The following is an 18,197-nucleotide window of genomic DNA, read 5'->3' on the forward strand; positions in this document are numbered from 1 at the left end:
GTCTATCTTTATAGCAATGAGTCAGCACCCTAGCAATTACCAATGATCATCAGTGAGGATTCTTTTGCATTTTGAACTTGTGATTTATAAAAACTGTATGCGTTTAAATCCATTGCAAATATTCTTTCCGATGCTGTACTGTCCCAACACACTTTGAGTGGTCAGAATAATTTCTATATATCGTGTACCCATAACAAATACACATCATTCATATACCCATGTGTGGAAACACCTCTCTCATATTGATGAGAAGTGTATTCTTAAAATCTCATCACTTCAGTAGCTCTCCTCAATTTACTTTAAAGGAAGCTATTCTAAGAGACCCTTCCCCTTGTTAGCACACAATATTAGGCACTCAAAACATAGAATGGACATAAAATACTAAGTATTTTCTCTCACAATTTTTTGCAACACAGATTTATCTTTGCGGGGAGAGGGGAGCCAGATAATCTGGCTTTTGGCTACTTCTCCAAACACTCTTCCTTCTTTCCACCATGCCTCAGCCACACAAAAGCATCTTTTCAGTTCCTCAAACATGCTACACTTGTTGCTTTCTCTGAGCTTCCATGCCTGTTTTCCCTCTGACTGAAACCAATCCCTATATGGCTGGCAGCTTCTTTCCCTTCTAGTTCTCTGCTAAAATGATCTTTCCTGAGAATCAAGTTTCCCCACTCTCTATCATTTAATCCTTTTTTCTTTCATAGACCTTAACATTATTTTATCTATAGGAAAATGTTTACTTTTTGGAACTATGTTTCTGCACAGGATTGTAGAGCTCCATGAGGGGGAAAGAACCATGCCACTTTTACTCACCCAGCAACATACAGCACAAAATAAGCATTCACACAGTTACTGAATAAATGGAGAATATGTACATGAAAGGGCACGGAATACCAATCCCAAACACCAGAGTCTCAAATTCCTCTAAGGTCAATATGAGACATTTATTCAGGCAGAGTCCATATTTAAACCTTTTGAAATAATGTACAAGAAACCCCAGTACCATACATAGTATCTCACTGTGGGATGGCCTTACTAACACCTAATCTAAAAAAGGACAGTTTTCTTACCACTGAGTTAGGCTGCAGATGGCTTTGCTGGGATTTTGGGGAGCTATCTAAGTGGTATCTGATTTTCCCAACCAACCATTATAAGCACTTTTTAAGTAAATAACATACAAATGGTTCTGTATATTCTAACTTAGCAAGCTACTGATCCTATGAAGCAGAATGTAGTGTATCTACAAAGTAGGTCAAACAACAGAAATGCAATTTAAATCTTAACACTGATTTTAGGGATGCCAGGGTGGCTCAGTTGGTTAAGCGTCCCACTCTTGGTTTTGGCTTGAGTCATGATTTTATGGTTTCATGGATTCGAGCCCCACATAGAGCTCTGGGCTGGCAGTGCACAGCCTGCTTGGGATTCTCTCTCTCTCCCTTTCTCACTGCCTCTCCTCCACTCATGCTCTCTCTCTCAAAAATAAATAAACTTAAAAAAATTAAAAAAAATCTTAACACTGAATTTAAACAAAATAGCTTAAACTATAAACACTTCTAAATAATTAGCAAAAATCATTTAGAAAACTGCAGTATCCTAGGACAATATAATAATTATGTTTTATCTTCATTATTCATCACTTATTTTTCTTTTCTTTTTTTTTTTAATTTTTTTTTTCTTCAACGTTTATTTATTTTTGGGACAGAGAGAGACAGAGCATGAACGGGGGAGGGGCAGAGAGAGAGGGAGACACAGAATCGGAAACAGGCTCCAGGCTCCGAGCCATCAGCCCAGAGCCTGACGCGGGGCTCGAACTCATGGACCGCGAGATCGTGACCTGGCTGAAGTCGGACGCTTAACCGACTGCGCCACCCAGGCACCCCATCATCACATATTTTTCTAACAAAACAAAAACAAAACCCTAATTCTGGCTCAAGGGGGAAATCAGAAATAATTCATGCTGTTTTTTTAAATGTTTTTTTTTTTTAATGTTTATGTATTTATTCATTTTGAGAGAGAATCCCAAGTAGGCTACATGCTGCCAGCATAGAGCTCAAGGTGGAGCTCGAACTCACTAACTCTGAGATCATGACTTAAACCAAAATCAAGAGTCAAACACTTAGCCAATTGAGCCACCTAGGCACCCCTGTGCTGGTTTTTAAGTATGATGACCCAAGAGCTTTGATAAACTAACCAATAATAACTCTCAGATCACAATAAACTCACCTATTTTGTCTTGAAGCTTCTCTTCTCATTCTTTTAGGAGGAATTGGACAATCTGTCATTTCAACCTTTGTTGGATGGCGCAATGAGTCATTACCCTTACGCGTGGGAGTCATACCTGTAAAGATAGAAAGTGTAGAAAATGAACTTATGTATATCTTAATTTATAAAAAGAACTAATACTGAGAATGCTTCTTACTATTCCTGCTAAGAAAACAGCTTACAGTCATTTATCAAAGGACTTGGAGAACAAGAGCATCAACTTAAGTTATGAATCATTCACCTTCTTTCTTCTTATAGTTGAACTCTCTCTAATCATAAATATTTATCTTCATGCAGAGAAAGTAGAAGTTAACAAAAAACAAGCACAAACCTAGTTTCTGCTCAATTAGTTTCAGATTTTTCTCTTGTTCATCAAGTTCTTGTTTTTTCTTCTTCATATCAGGAGTGTGAAGGTACTCTAACTGACGGTTAAGGTCCTCAATCACATTGTTCAACTTGTTCACAGCAGTACGATACTGTTGAAGAAGATCTGCAAAGAAACCAAAGATAACTGATTAAAACTACTGATATATCAAGTCAATGTTTTAGGAAAGAAGAATTAGGAACACAGGGCATTTTATTATAGTAGCATGTGGGAACTTCTTTTAAAGCCACAAAACTTTGTTCAATGTAAACAAAATAAAAATATAGTTTAGACCCAGCACAAGACTGGTGCTTATTACATTTTAATTTTCTTCAACTGCTTGACTTTAATAAATTTATTTCTGTGTCAGGAAAGAGTTTTCTATGTAAAAGTGCTCTGTGAATTGGATCACTCTCACAGTCAATGTTTATATTACGTCTGATAGTCAGTATTCATTCTAATTCCACATAGAGAAATTTGGGGGGAAGGGAGCAAATGCATTAAATATAGTATGGCTATGAGCACCTGGTTGGTTCAGTGGGTGAAGCATGTGACTTTTGATCTGGGAATACTGCATTCGAGTCCCACACTAGACAGAGAAATTACTTAAAGAAAAATAGTACCGCTAGAAAATCACTACTTCTAGATATGACCCTTATCTTAAACATAGCTTTCAAAAATGCACTCTTGATACTTTATTTTCAAAAAGCTTAACTTTCTAAAACTTACTATGCCTAAAAATGTATTACATTATTCAGGTTTGAGACTATTTTTTTTGCCTGTATGATTTATTAGACACTAAATATTAATATTATTAAATACAATCTGGTTCCCAATTCAGAGGCCAGAAGATTACAGCCAAGAGACAAGAATGCTTTATATAGTTTTAAATTGTTACAGTCTAAATGGTTATATAAATACCTCAGTAATACCCTCAATTTTGCCTCTTGGTTCACAAACCCTAAAATATTTACTATCTGGCCTTTGACACTCTGGTCACACAAAATGATGATCAATACGCATGGGAATGGACACACAAATGCCCAAACATTTAATATATAAACTAGTTTACATATAAAATTATGGAAAAATTATTTAAGAGTCAGATATAAGATGAAATATTCTGTACTTTAAGGGGCAAGAACAGTGTCTGGAAAAGAAACCTAGCATTCTGATGAAGAAGCAAAAAAATACACATGCATATGTGTATGCTTATGAATATATTCATATATTTACTTTTAAAATCTTTATTTTCAGACAGAGAGTGTATGTGGGGGGGAGGGGGTGGGCAGAGAGAGACAATCTCTGCTCTGAGTGCAGAGCCCGACATGAGACTTGATCTCATGACCTGAGCCGAAAGAGTCGGACACTTAACCCACTGAGCCACCCAGGTGCCCCAGTATGTTCATACATTTAAATACATATTCTATACAAAACTGAGTAATGACAAGGTCCTGATGATCCTTAACTCTTTATGACATATGGGGAACTTTTAAAGGTGTCTAGAAAAAAGATTGGTTTTCTAGTCTGATAGTACTTTTAATTTCCTAGTAATGTTATGTTTTCTTACTTTACATAGTATATTCTTTACATGGCAAAGTGCATTCTTTACATAGTAAGATACTGTAAAAATGTATGTATTTTGGATGTGATTGAATTACAAAATTATGTTCCATATCTGTATACATCAGAATGCTGCCCTTTAGAAGAAGATACACAAAACTTCAGGCCATTAGGGCTTGATATTCTATTTATTTTTTATTTAAATTCCAATTAACACACAGTGCTCTGTTAGTTTCAGGTGTACAAGTGATTCAACACTTCCATATAATACATGGTGTTCATTATAAAAAAGCAGACTCCTTAATCCCCATTACCTATTTCACCTATCCCTTCACCCACCTCCCTTCTGGAAGGTAACCATCAGTTTGTTTTCTATACTTAAGAGTCTGATATCCTATTTCTTAAGAAGTTAGTTATGAGGTTCTTGTATTTTTATATTCCTTTAACTTTTTTAATTTTTTTTTAATGTTTATTCATTTTTGAGACAGAGAGAGACAGAGCATGAATGGGGGAAGGTCAGAGAGAGGGACACACAGAATCCGAAGCGGGCTCCAGGCTCTGAGCTGTCAGCACAGAGCCCGACGCGGGGCTCAAACTCACAAACCGCGAGATCATGACCTGAGCCGAAGTCGACCGCTTAACCGACTGAGCCACCCAGGCGCCCCTCCTTTACCTTTTTTTAAAGTCTATTTATTTTGAGAGAGAGAGAGAAAGAGAGAGAAACTATGAGCAGGGGAGGGGCAGTGAGAGAGAAGAGAATCCCAAGCAGGCTCTGCACTCTCAGTGCAGAGCACCAACCATCATAACCTGAGTTGAAACTAAGAGATGCTTAACAGACTGAGCCACCCAGGTGCCCCCTCTTTCATTTTTAAATACTCAAGAAATTAGTATATTCAAACACTTTAAGAGAATAGGGTTCCTTTTATTTATAAGCAGAGGGATGGAATATTAGTTAATATTTCTCATTAAATGCAGCACTAACAGTTGGTTCATATTTTATGAATAAGATGGACAGTAGCAGTTTTTTTTTTAAAGTAATCTCTAAGCCTAACATGGGGCTCAAACTCACAACCCCAAGATCAAGAGTATGCTCCACCAACTTGAGTCAGCCAGGCACCCCTTAGCAGCTTAATTTAATATGCCTTAACACCCAATTTTTTGTTCATGAAACGTAACTTCTATTTACCATGAGGTCTATAAAAGTCTTTCCTAACTCACTAAAAAGAATTTTGCCAAAGAGAAACGTTCAAAATTCACATTTAATTCTGTTTATAAATGATTTGTTAGTCTTTGTATGTTGTCTGAAACTTTCAATTATCTAGGGAATCTACTGATGAAATTTTATTGTGAAAACAGCAAAATACTAAAAAAAAAATTACTTCATATAAAGGGAACAAAGCTCAAAATACAATGCATTCATTTATGTATGAAACATATTAAAGAAATATGTAGATTGTTTTAATGTACCCTGAGGAATGACCATGTAAGCAGTTACTAAAAATAATATAAAGGAATTGAAAGTATATGTGAATGGCTGGTATTAGGCAAATATTTAAAGTCTGCTTAGAAGGCAAAAGCAACTTTTTTACTACTAGAAGATTCAAGCAGGTAGACGGGCATGTAGACTTTACTAAATAATATTTAGGTCTCCTCAAACTTTTATGTTCTATATGATTCTAAGAACTTTATTGGCAAAAACCTGATCAGCACTTATGACTGGGTGAGAAAAAAAATAGAACCTCTGTTTTGATTTGCTCCAAAATAATATACCTGGAGAGAGGAGAACAGAGCAAGTTGTGAGATAAGAGGGTTATGAATGAAATAAAAGTGACTAGATGATAGGTCCGTGGAAGTTCACTGTTACTGTTCTATTTATTTTCATAATAGAACAAAATGTCCTTGCCCTGAAAACCACAGCACTTAAATAATCTTGGTCACTACTTCTAAAAACATTAAGAATGGTTTTACTTAAAACGACAACAAAATAAATGGACAGCAGTAACTGAGAGGTTAAATATTAGACTAAATTAAACATGATATAACAATGTCTAAGATGGCCAGACATAGAATACATATGTCTGTATGTTGGCTTCTACAATGTCCACAGTTGTTAATACTTTTTTGAGAGGCATTTCTACTTATGAGATCTCTATAAAAAACGTGGAATAATACAGAAAAGGTCAGAAAAAAAATCAATAGGTGTATCATCTTACCTTTTTCTTGTTTTTCATTCCACGAAGTTTGCATGTTTAATTTTTATCATGTATGATATTTGCATTTGTATGTTCTAACCATTTTCCTTTTAACATTATATTAGGCATTTCCCAGATTCTAAATTCAATTAAAGCATTTAACATTTCTAATATTTAGCTTGAAAAAATGTGCTATTTTTAATATTCACCTGAGTGAAAGAAAAGCCTTGTGTATATGTGGGATGGTTTATGTAAGCATATTCCCTAGAAGATCATTTACTGCTTCAAAGAACTTCAGTATTAAGAACAATTAGAACCTTTTCTAATTATAAAAGTGACACACAGATCTGGAAAAATATATAGAAAAGGATAGTGGAAAAGAAAATCATCTTAATTATGTAATCCAGAAATAAAACAATTTTCTTTCTATTCTTTCACTTCACTGTGAAAATGAAAACAAATACTGTTCTGAACTTGGGGAAGTTATCTAACCTTTTTGAGCCTCTACATTCTCATCTATCCAGTGAAAGCAGCAGTAAATGAAATCATTCCAGTGACACGCTTAACAAAGGATCCAATATCTAAGTAAGCCTTCAAATATTAACTATTATTATTCCACTGAAAATTGCTGATTTGTATTATCCATCCATTTTCCTATAATCTTTCCTCTTTTTTTTAAAGGTTGTTTAAAAAAATTTTTTTTAATGTTTTTCTTTGAGACAGAGAGACAGCATGAGTGGGGGAAGGGCAGAGAGAGAGAGAGAGAGAGAGAGAGAGAGACAGACAGAGAATCCGAAGCAGGCTCCAGGCTCTGAGCTGTCAGCACACAGCCCGATGCGAGTCTCGAACTCATCAATTGAGAGATCGTGACCTGAGCCGAAGGTGGATGCTCAACCAGCTGAGCCACCCAGGCACCCCTAAAGGTTGTTTTTAATAATAGGGCTATAATACCTTTTTCTAGCATATGTTGCAATCCCCCCCCTCCAAGTTTATCATTTGCCTTTCTGTTTTCTCCAGTGATTTAAAATTTTCTGCAAACTTAAAAAAAAAAATAACTGTAGGGCACATGGGTGGCTCAGTCAGTTAAGCAACATTCTTGATTTCGGCTCAGATCATGATCTCATGGTTCGTGGGTTCGAGCCCTGCATCAGGCTCTGCAGTGACAGAGCCTGCTTGGAATTCTCTGTCCCTTCCTCACTTGTGGGTGCGCACGCTCTTTCTCTCTCAAAATAAATAAACTTAAAAAAAATTTTTTTTAATTAACTGAGAAATACTTTCTCATTTCTTTCAGTACTTCTATAACAAATCCCTTCTAATATCAGATAGGGTCATCAAGGAAGTTCTTTCTGAAGGTGTAACATGAGGGTACAGACTGGTAAGAAAGAAGCCAACCATGCACGTATCTGGGGCAAAATCACTGTAGGTAAAGGGAACATTAAACTACTTCTTTCCATATTAAGTTCTTATTTCTATTTAACTGTGCCAAGAACTTCCTGAACACATTTCAAGAGTGGTAATACTAGGTTTGTTATTAATTTCGTAAGATGACCTGGGTATTTCTCCATGTTTATATTCTGCAACAATTTATATTTAAAATTTACTTAAAAAAAACACCTATAGGATGAACTTTCTGAATACTTCTTCAGGTAATGGTCTATGTAAATTTTCTGTCTTATTTAATTCAATTTTGCTCATCTGCAATTTTCTAGAATTTAGTCCATTTTATTTGGAGATGCTAAATGTATTTATAACATAGAAACCTAAGCTATCTCTTTGTCTAAATAGATGCTCTGACCCAATATTCCTCTTGTATCTGTTCTTGCCCAAGACCATCTCTAGGAATTACATATTCAGTACAAGATTTTTTTTTTTTTCAACGTTTATTTATTTTTGGGACAGAGAGAGACAGAGCATGAACGGGGGAGGGGCAGAGAGAGAGGGGGAGACACAGAATCAGAAACAGGCTCCAGGCTCTGAGCCATCAGCCCAGAGCCCGACGCGGGGCTCGAACTCACGGACCGCGAGATCGTGACCTGGCTGAAGTCGGACGCTCAACCGACTGCGCCACCCAGGCACCCCAAGATTTTTTTTTTTTAATTCATTTGGTTGTCCTTGTTTCTTGAAATGTATTTTTTTTTCCTGTCATTTGACTTGAATATTTTCTTTCTCATTTAAGATTTGATCTATATGTGATGTTGGCTATCTTCATGTCTCCTAAGTCTAATTCATAACACTTAAACTTTATCTTTTTTGATGAAATACTAGACTCTCTGGGGTAGTTACTGTGGGAGAAAAGGAATAGTTACTTTTAGAGTTCTATTACCTTATGCCACAAAACGTACCCTAAGTAAAATTTGCTTTTTTAACATTTGTAGTCTCACTGTAGCTGAGTAGCAATTTGATCCACTGAAAGTATGACCAATTTTTGTGACATAGTCTATAAATATCTAAGAAGATACTGGTAATGCAACTTATTAGGTGGTAACTTATTTTTTTGACTAATAATTTGTCATGTAATAATGGCTCCTCAAAATGTTTCTATCTTTATTGTTAACAGTTTAAAAATTTTGGCTCTGTATTTATTGTATCAAGTTTATTAAGTTTTGTACCTCTAGTATAGAATATATCTTTTATGAAAATCAATTTATCTTTGTCCTTTTAGTGTCTTTGCCTTAAGGTTAACTTTGGCATCAATAATACCTGTTATTGGGGACTTCTATTCAATGTTTACAAGGCATTTTTGTTAATTCTTTAATTTTACCTTATATTTTGTTAGATTTCTTATAAAGAACATAAAGCAGTGTCATAGACACAGCCTTTACATAACAGGTTCCTGTTTTACAGTTTACTAATCATGTGGCACTGTGTTTGTCATTTAAATTTTCTCAAGTTTCTCTTTACTCACTTCCTCTACCTTTATTATAACTTCTTCATATATATTAAGCACCCAACAAATGACAATTTTTGTATATTCTGCGATTAGATTTTTAAAATCTAAGTGTCTTTGCTTTTTAATGAAAAAAATTCATGTACTTACATGTTATTCAAGATCTCATTTTTAATCACTTTATTTTACAACATGTAAGTACCAATTTTTTATGTTTTATGCTGATTTTACTTGCTCTTATCTCTTATCAAATACTGTGATGCAAAACACTGTGAGGGAAAATTACTTAGAAGACAAACACTCTGCTTTTCATTGTGCTAGTAGGAGACAATTTTTGTGGTGATGGTCTAGTTCAAAATTGCTTTTTCTCTGTGAATCTCTCAAAGCTCTGTTTGTTCTATCTGATCAGCTAACTATGGCCAGCTGATTAAGGAGGCAATATCTCTCTCCTAGGAGTTTGAGAGTCTGAGTCATGTTTTTTGGGTTTTTGTTTTGTTTTGAAGTAGGCTCCATGCCCAATGTGGGGCTCCAACTCACGACCCTGAGGTCAAGCATTGCATGCTCTACTGACTGAGCCAGCCAGGTACCTCCCTGAGTCATGTTAAAAAATGCAAACTGAGGTCTGGGTGCAAGGAACTCAAGGATGCTGAATGTCAGAGTCATCCTTGATTTTGTCTTGGCTGTTTCCAATCTCCTCTGAATCCGTGATTTCTTCCAATTTCCTTCCAGTATATTCTTGTTTGTTTAAAGTGGTCATGGCTGATTACTATTGGTTACAACCAAAAGTATCTTATATCAATAATATTAAATTATCTTATTTCATTTTTTAAACTGTTTAATGAGTTCTTACTGCTGAATCATTAGTCTGCAGGTGGAGTGTATTTTTGAAGATATTTAACAAGAAGGGTATGTAACATATTTTTGAAATCCTTGCATTATCTGTTAACTTTACATATTTGACAGCCCAACAAGGGCACAACAATCTTGAATTAAATGCTTTTTTCCCAAAGATCTAGATAATGCTTTATGCTGTTATACTGACATTAAGATGCCCATGTAAACTGAAAACTGTCAGTACCACACCTGTGCATTTTTAAAGTTCCACAGGTAATTCTTTCTGGCTTGGGAACCACTGCCATAAACTGTAGTGCTAGAGTGATATGAGTTGAGACTTTTTATGTTGCTTCATTGGCCCTGACTGACCTGTTTTTTCTGATGTTTTTCTTTTAAGTTTATTTATCTTTATTTTTGAGAGAGATAGAGAGCAGAAGCAGGGGAGGGGCAGAGAGAGCAGGAGACACAGAATCCGAAACAGGCTTTAGGCTCCGGGCTGTCAGTGCACAGCCTGACATGGGGATCAAATCTACAAACCATGATATCATGACCTGAGCTGAAGTCGGACGCTTAACTGACTGAGCCAACCAGGTGCCCCTCTGATTTTAAAAATCAGTTTATTTAGATGTTCACTTATTGTCTACAGAGACGATTTTTGCACACATTCACTGCCACCATACACAGAAGTATGACTCTTTGTATCATGTACAATTTTAGTTTTCTGTATGATGTTTTGACATCTTAAAAAACCTTTCTGGCTTGGTAAAGACTTCCCCCTATGGAGCTAGACAATTCTTAGATAGCAAAAGGCCCAGCATGCTTTGATATGCAAACTAACCAACCCAGAGTCAAACCTCTTCTATCTAGTCTGTGCACCCCAGGAAGCAGTATTCCTTTGCCTTAATCATTTCAGGGCCAGGTACCAGGCAACCAGCTAGAGACCATACCTATAGCCCAAAGCCCACTTAAATTACTCAAACTAGTCAACTCTAAGCTATTTTCACCCTGTCATGCCTTGCCTTTCCTGTGGAAAGCCTCATCAAGGCTGCAGCCTAAGCATTTTCCTTGCTCTTGTCTTCTGCCTCCTCACCACCCTTATGTTTTTTCCGTTTTTTTCCATGGCCTTAAGTGGTGTTGTATGCCTCCTGTCTCTAGGACCTGTGAGTATAATACACTTTGTTTTCTCAAGCCTCTCCTGTGTCTCCTCTTATATACCTGCACCTGACTGACCATCTCATAAAAGAACACAAGACAACCTTCTTCCCACCATCTTTTCCAACTATTATTTTAAATATTGCTAGTGGCTGAAGTATTAATCTCAGTCTGAACACTATCCAAGTTCCTCAACAGGAGAATAAAGAAATAAACTACAGTATATTTACACAATGGACTACTATCCTGGCATGAAAAGGAACAACTATATACACAGTGTTGCATGAACAAAGCCAGACACACAAAAAAGTATGCACTGTATGATTCCATTTATATAAGGTATGAAAACAGATGTGCAGTTTTAAGTCAAGGTACTTGTTACCTTTCGAGAGGGGGTTAGGCGGTGACTGGAGTGCACGAGAGACTTTCTGTGATGTGACAATGTTTTATTCCTTAATACAGGGGCAGTGCTCATTTTGTGAAAATCTATCAAGCTGTGTTTATCAAGTGTGCACTTTTCTATATGTATATTATACTTTAATAAAAGTTAACAAGAAAACATGGTATATAGATACAAGAGAATATTACTCAGCTTAAAAAGAAAGGAAATTCTGACACATGCTACAACATGGATGCACCTGGGAGCCATTAAGCTAAGTAAATAAGCCAGGCACGAAAGGACAAGTACTGTATGATTCCACTTTTATGAGGCCTTACAGTAGTCAGATTCACAGACAGAAACCCTGGTAGTTGCCATGCACATGGGGGAAGGGAAAGTGAGACATTGCTGTTGAAATACACAGAGTTTCAGTTTTGCAAAATAAAAAGATTTCTGGAAATTGGTTGCACAGCAATGTGAATGTACTTAACACTACTGAACCACACAATAATGGTCAAGATGGTATTATATAATCTGTATTCTACCATAATTTACTGTATTTTTTAAAGCTAATAATGACAGAACACTACTTTCTTGCTGCAAAAATAGATACCCAAGCATATTAGAACTATATAAAAGTAAGAGCAAACAGGCTCTAAGACAACAGCCGATAGGGGACTCCAGTAAAGTGTACACACTTCAAAGTACAGATGTAGAGGCAATTATATCAGCTGCCTAGAAACAAGGGGACAGGCCTGCAGAAGGGAAAATGGGGGAGGAAGGTCACATGTCATACATTCTCAAGTTCTTAATTGCAATCGAGATAGTTACCAATTTTTTTTTTTTAATTTTTTTTTTCAACGTTTTTTATTTATTTTTGGGACAGAGAGAGACAGAGCATGAACAGGGGAGGGGCAGAGAGAGAGGGAGACACAGAATCGGAAACAGGCTCCAGGCTCCGAGCCATCAGCCCAGAGCCTGACGCGGGGCTCAAACTCACGGACCGCGAGATCGTGACCTGGCTGAAGTTCGACGCTTAACCGACTGCGCCACCCAGGCGCCCCTACCAATTTTAATATAAAAAGAAGTATGATGATTAGATGAAATACTAATTTCTTCAATAAGGACAGTATTTTCTTGATTTCAAAACAAGAGGAATGAACATGAAGGAAAACCTACCTTCTATGTAATTCAAAACTACCTGATAAAAGATAGTTGAAAGTACTAGACAAAAACATTATATTCAGATTTTTACTGGTTCGCTTTTCATGTCAGAGTATTAGTACACAAGCCTCAAAGGATCGAAATCAAATGAGAAATTTTTAAGTACTTATTCAACCTACCTATTTGTTCCCCTAAGACCAGGCATTGTTTTGGTATTGGAGCTCCAAATACCATTCCCCGAAGTTTATCCATTGGAGGAGCTTTATTCTGAAGGCCCCCAAACTTTCCGTTACTTCGAATGCGATCTCCATCTCTGGTGAGCAGTGTAGGGCAGTGTGTAATTTTAACAACCTATTGTAAGCAAATGAATATTAATTAGTGAGCCTATAAAATGTATCTCGATTGTTCTAATAAAGAGGAAATCACTTAAGGGTTCTGAGATTAGAAATGACATGATCACGCTAGTATTTTCACAAAATAAGTTAGTGAAGTATAAGATGAACTGGGGTAAAAACCCAGAGGCACTGAGATGAATTCGGTTACTTCTCAAGTGTCAGCCTAAGCTGGAATAGTGACACAGCACATGGAAAAAGTGAAACTGATGGCTTGACTGATAAGAGGAAGGAAGAGAGGGGGACAAGCCAGAGAGCCACTTGCTTCTGAAAGCCACGGCAGTACCAGGGCAGCATCACTAGCTCTGTTTTCTTCTGTTAGATAGAAGTTTTCCAGATGACCAAAGGATACCAAGAGCATGGCACCAAAGACTACAGACAGAAAAGCACAGGGTTGAATCATTAGAGGACAAAACTGTAATTTCAACTATGGGAAGAAAAAGAGCTAGTAATGTCAGAGTTGGGAGGACTAGAATTATGTAGTAAAGCCAAGTCATGGAATGGAAGTAGGAAGGGTTAGTGAAGAATTCTAATGCTTCAGAGAAGTCAGAATAAAAGAAAGACACTGGGTTTAGTATTTCATGATTTTTAAAAACGTTTTTGCAAAAAAGGTCTAGAAAACAGACAAAAAATAAAATGAAAAATGAGAAGTGGAATTCAGGTAACATCTTTTCACTACTCAAAATGTTAACACACACCACACACCACTTTGAATGTTGGGAGAGCTATGTAGAAAGGTCCTCTTGTACTAATCTGTTCTGGACAGCCATTCTCAAAGGAAATGTAACAAGTATTACAAAGCTTAATGTTTTGCATGAGCCAGCAATTCCACTTGTAAGAATTTATTCTGAAGAAAAATCACAGATGTGAACAATGTGCACTAAAACATTGTTTTAATAAAAGATATGAAACTTGCATGTCTCAACAAGTTACATAAATTATGGTACATATACACAGTGAAATAAAATGCATACTTTAAAAAAATGACTGAAGAACACAACTTAACAATATGTAAAAACGCCTAATTCAATCTAATATTGGGGTTAAAGAGTCTCTGAATTATAAAAATAAAATATTAAATAAAATTTGACTTTTTTAAAAATGAAAAATAGCAACAAATGAAAAACGTAATATAAAATCGTGACTAGTATTTATTCTTTTAATATAATTCTATGGGTACTTTACAAATGTTTTCCCACTGAGGTGGATACTTTTTAAAAAATTTAAATGCAGGGGGGTGTCTGGGTAGCTCAGTCAGGTAAGCATCTGACTTTGGCTCAGGTTGTGATCTCATGGTTTGTGGGTTCGAGCCCCGCACTGTTAGTGCAGAGCCCTCTTGGGATTCTTTCTTCTCTCTCTGTCCATCCCCAGCTTGTGCGTGCATGCAAGCTCTCTCTCAAAATAAATAAATAAATAAAAATAATAAATAAGCAAATAACTTAAAAAAAAAATTAAATGCAGGGGTGCCTGGCTCAGTAGAGCATGCAACTCTTGATCTCTGGGTTTTAAGTCTGAGCCCCACACTGGGTGTAGAAATTACTTAACAGTAAAAAATCTCAAAAAAAATTTAAACGCAGTAAGAAGAAAATCTGTGGTAAACTCTGGTAAAGTAAATCTTTTTGTTTTACTACAAACAGGCACAACTTTCTTAGTTTTGGTTTGAATTTGCAGATTTCTTTTCTTTTCTTTTTTAAGTTTTATTTATTTTGAGACAGAGAGTGTGAGAGCAGGGGAGGGGCAGAGAGAGAATCCCAAGTAGGCCCCATAATGTCAGCGTGGAGCCCCACACGGGGCTTGATCCCACAAACTCCGAGATCATGACCCGAGCCTAAATGAAGAGTTAGATTCTTAACCAAGTCACCCAAGCGTCCCTGGATTTATGTTTTCTTTAAGTGAACATTAAAAATACAAACTGTATTCGTGTACTATCCATTTATCAGGATTCATGCAATGTTTTTAAGGATTTGATACCATCTTAAATAACACACACACTCAAATTTATTTACAGACTTGTCCATTCTCTTGTCAGTAGAATGACAATATGAGTTTATAAGCCTCCAGGAAAAAGGACAGTTTGGCTCCCTTTCAGAACAGTTCTGCAAATACTACTTTCATGGACAGTTTCAACTCTTAAAGTATCCTTCAATCTTACGGTTCTACCCCCTAAGCACTGAATTTGGACAAAAAAGATGACGACACCTTTTGCCAATTCAGTGAGTAAGCAAAAGCCGTATAGCTCTGGGAAACTACCTGCCCTGGGGACTAGGAAGAGGTGAAATAAAAACAAGGGGTTGACTCTGTAGAAATGGCATAAAGCATTCAGGAAGAGAAAACAGTGACAAACTACCGAAAACAATGTTACAAAGGGATGCCATAAATGCCTTTTCTCATAAGAGCTTTAGAACAGTACTTAACTGGTGGAATTATAAGACCTGATTCAAAACTTTGGAAGCAAAGCAATCAGTATTTGCTATACTAGTTATGAGGAACCTAAAAAAATTTCAGCCATTAGATTCTTCAAATATTGCCTTATGATCTTTTTCTCCCTCCACTCTGGCACTGTAATTAGACTTTTTTTTTTTTTTTTTTTAGATTTTCTCATTCTGTCCTCCATGACTCTCAACTTCCTCCTCCTCTTACAGTCATTCCTTCCCCATAGGCTGCAGTCTGCACAATTTTTCTGACCTATTTTCCGATTCACTAATTCTCTATTGTACTGTTTAACCTTCCCAGTATTTCATGTTTATGTGTATTTTCTAGTTTTAGAAGCTCGTTTGATTTTCTCAAGTCAACTTGCTCTTTTCTTATTTTTGGCACTTTTCTTGAATTGTATTAAACATATTTAAGAAAAATATTTGCTTTTACGTTCACTATGGAAATTACTTCAGGTTTGAGATAAAGGTGAATTCTTCCAGAGACAATCTGTTTCCTCCAATCAGATATCTAAGGACACTACCAGTCCAGCACCATGTCAAATCAAATGTTTACCTTAAGATTTTTCAGACCACTCAAGTATTATGAATACAGGTTGCAAACAGACAGAGGCCAATTTATTTATATTGATGAATTCTCAGGAAAATGGTTTGATTTTGTTTTTTTCCCTTTTCCACCTATTGCCAAGGTTCAAAAGAGGTAATTTTCTTGCAGTCTCCAGAGGCACTTGGAGTTGAGATCAAAGTGGCAGTTTTTTCTGTTCAACTTACACTAAGGTTTAGCCCTTTGGGGGATCCAGTTTATTGGGAAAGGGATCTTTTATCATATTCCCCACTCTGGTTAAAGCCCTGGGTTTTGTCTCTTACCCTCTGAGTCTCTCAAAGGAATGAAAAATAATGCTCTAGTTCAATTACTTTGACAAATGTTCTCTAGGCAAATCCTGGCTTTAGAGTTCTGTTTATCTGAGTTCCACCTTCACTTAGAAATCTTACTTTCTTGACAGTTCATACCTTAAGATATATAACCTACGTACCCAGAAACAGCCTTTTAGTTTATCTTTGTAGGAATTTCCTCTGAGTTGTCTCTGATAGCCCTCAGTGCCTAGCACTGTGCCTGGTGGTATGCTGGAGTGTTTATCAGGTCAAGAGAGCAAACTCTCCTGAGCGTCTCATTCAGTGGCTATACATAGGCCACTGGAAATCAGCCATGATAGGAGGATTTACACCTTGGGCAAAAGCTACAAACCAGGGTCCTATCACCCCACTCACCAGAGAGCCAGTTGTTCAACATTTAATAGCATCCACTATGTCTCATACACAGTTAAGTGTCTAAATACTGACTGAACTAGAATCTTCCAGTTATTATCCAATTTGTTACTTCTATTCTCACTAGTAAGCTTTCATGTTGTCATGACATTTAATGGGTATGACTTCTACTCTATAATTTAGGATATATACACATTCTAACCACTACCAGAATATAGTACCTTCTCCATCCACAAGTGTTCGCTGGTACAGTATGTTACAAGTCATTATTGGGCTCCCATGGAAACATTCATCAATATGCCAAATTCTACTCCCCAATTAGTTGCGTAATTTTCAGTAATCTCGCTAACTTAGCTCTCCTAAATCAGAGTACATTTATTATTTCTTCTTAACTGGGTGCAAAGAAAAACTTCTCGGTTCTAGTTCTGCCATAAGTGGATGTGATTTGGTACACATCCATGATTTTTCCTGAGCTTAAGAAGAGCCCTTTGAAAAGCCATCCTTCAGAGACTTCTCATTTAGAAAGTGAGAGCATATCATCTCTAAGGTACCCATGATTCTAGAATACACTATTTGTAGATACTGGCTAGTATTTTAAACTGGCCTCTGTTTTCTCTTACATAATTGCAAATATTCTTACTCATTTTCAGTTATAGTAATCTGAGAGCCTATAATGTTTTTCATACATGTTTACTACCTGGTATTTCCGAACTCCTAACACTATACTTACTAAACTTAATACTTCTTTTGTATCAAAGAATTCAAGACCTCTGGATCTCAGATACAGACAGAACTTTCCTTTACTGGAATTTGACCATATTCCAGGCTCTTAGCTTAATGCTTTATGTGCATTATTTTATTCAATCTCTGGAAGTGCCCTTTGAAAAACCATCCTTCAGAGGTTTCCTTTTTTATAAGTAAAACTTAAAAGTAATATAGAAGTGATAATCCTTAGCACATCCAACAGTAGACAACATATTCTTTCAGTTTGTTTAAAGTAACACAAGAATATTTTTAAATTAACTAAAACATTTTTTGAGTATAGCTGACACATATTACATTAGTTTCAAGCTACAACATAGTGATTCGACATCTCTATATGTTATGCTGTGCTAACCATAAGTGTAGCTACCATCTGTCATCATACATCGCTATCACAGTATAACAGACTAAATTCCCTATGATGTCTTTTAATCCCATAGTTTATTCATTCCATAACTGGAAGTCTGTATCTCCCACTCCTCTCTACTCATTTTTCCCTTCCCCTCACCACCATAAGCTTATTCTTTAAGACAGTAACATCTTACACA

At 36.3% G+C, this 18,197-nt stretch overlaps 1 protein-coding gene across 2 annotated transcripts in view; it reads right to left on the reverse strand.

Annotated features, from left to right (window-relative positions):
* Positions 1-18,197, reverse strand: part of SMCHD1 (structural maintenance of chromosomes flexible hinge domain containing 1) — a 154,634-nt gene that overhangs the window by 6,210 nt on the left and 130,227 nt on the right. For both annotated transcript variants that reach the window (XM_003995046.6, XM_045041660.1), the window contains 3 exons: positions 12,977-13,148; positions 2,594-2,752; positions 2,224-2,338 (listed from right to left, as the gene is read on the reverse strand). In XM_003995046.6, the coding sequence (XP_003995095.3) occupies positions 2,224-2,338; positions 2,594-2,752; positions 12,977-13,148 (446 nt within the window). The remainder of the gene's footprint in view (positions 1-2,223; positions 2,339-2,593; positions 2,753-12,976; positions 13,149-18,197) is intronic.

This window comes from Felis catus, chromosome D3, assembly GCF_018350175.1.
Source record: "Felis catus isolate Fca126 chromosome D3, F.catus_Fca126_mat1.0, whole genome shotgun sequence".
Classification (NCBI taxonomy): domain Eukaryota; kingdom Metazoa; phylum Chordata; class Mammalia; order Carnivora; family Felidae; genus Felis; species Felis catus.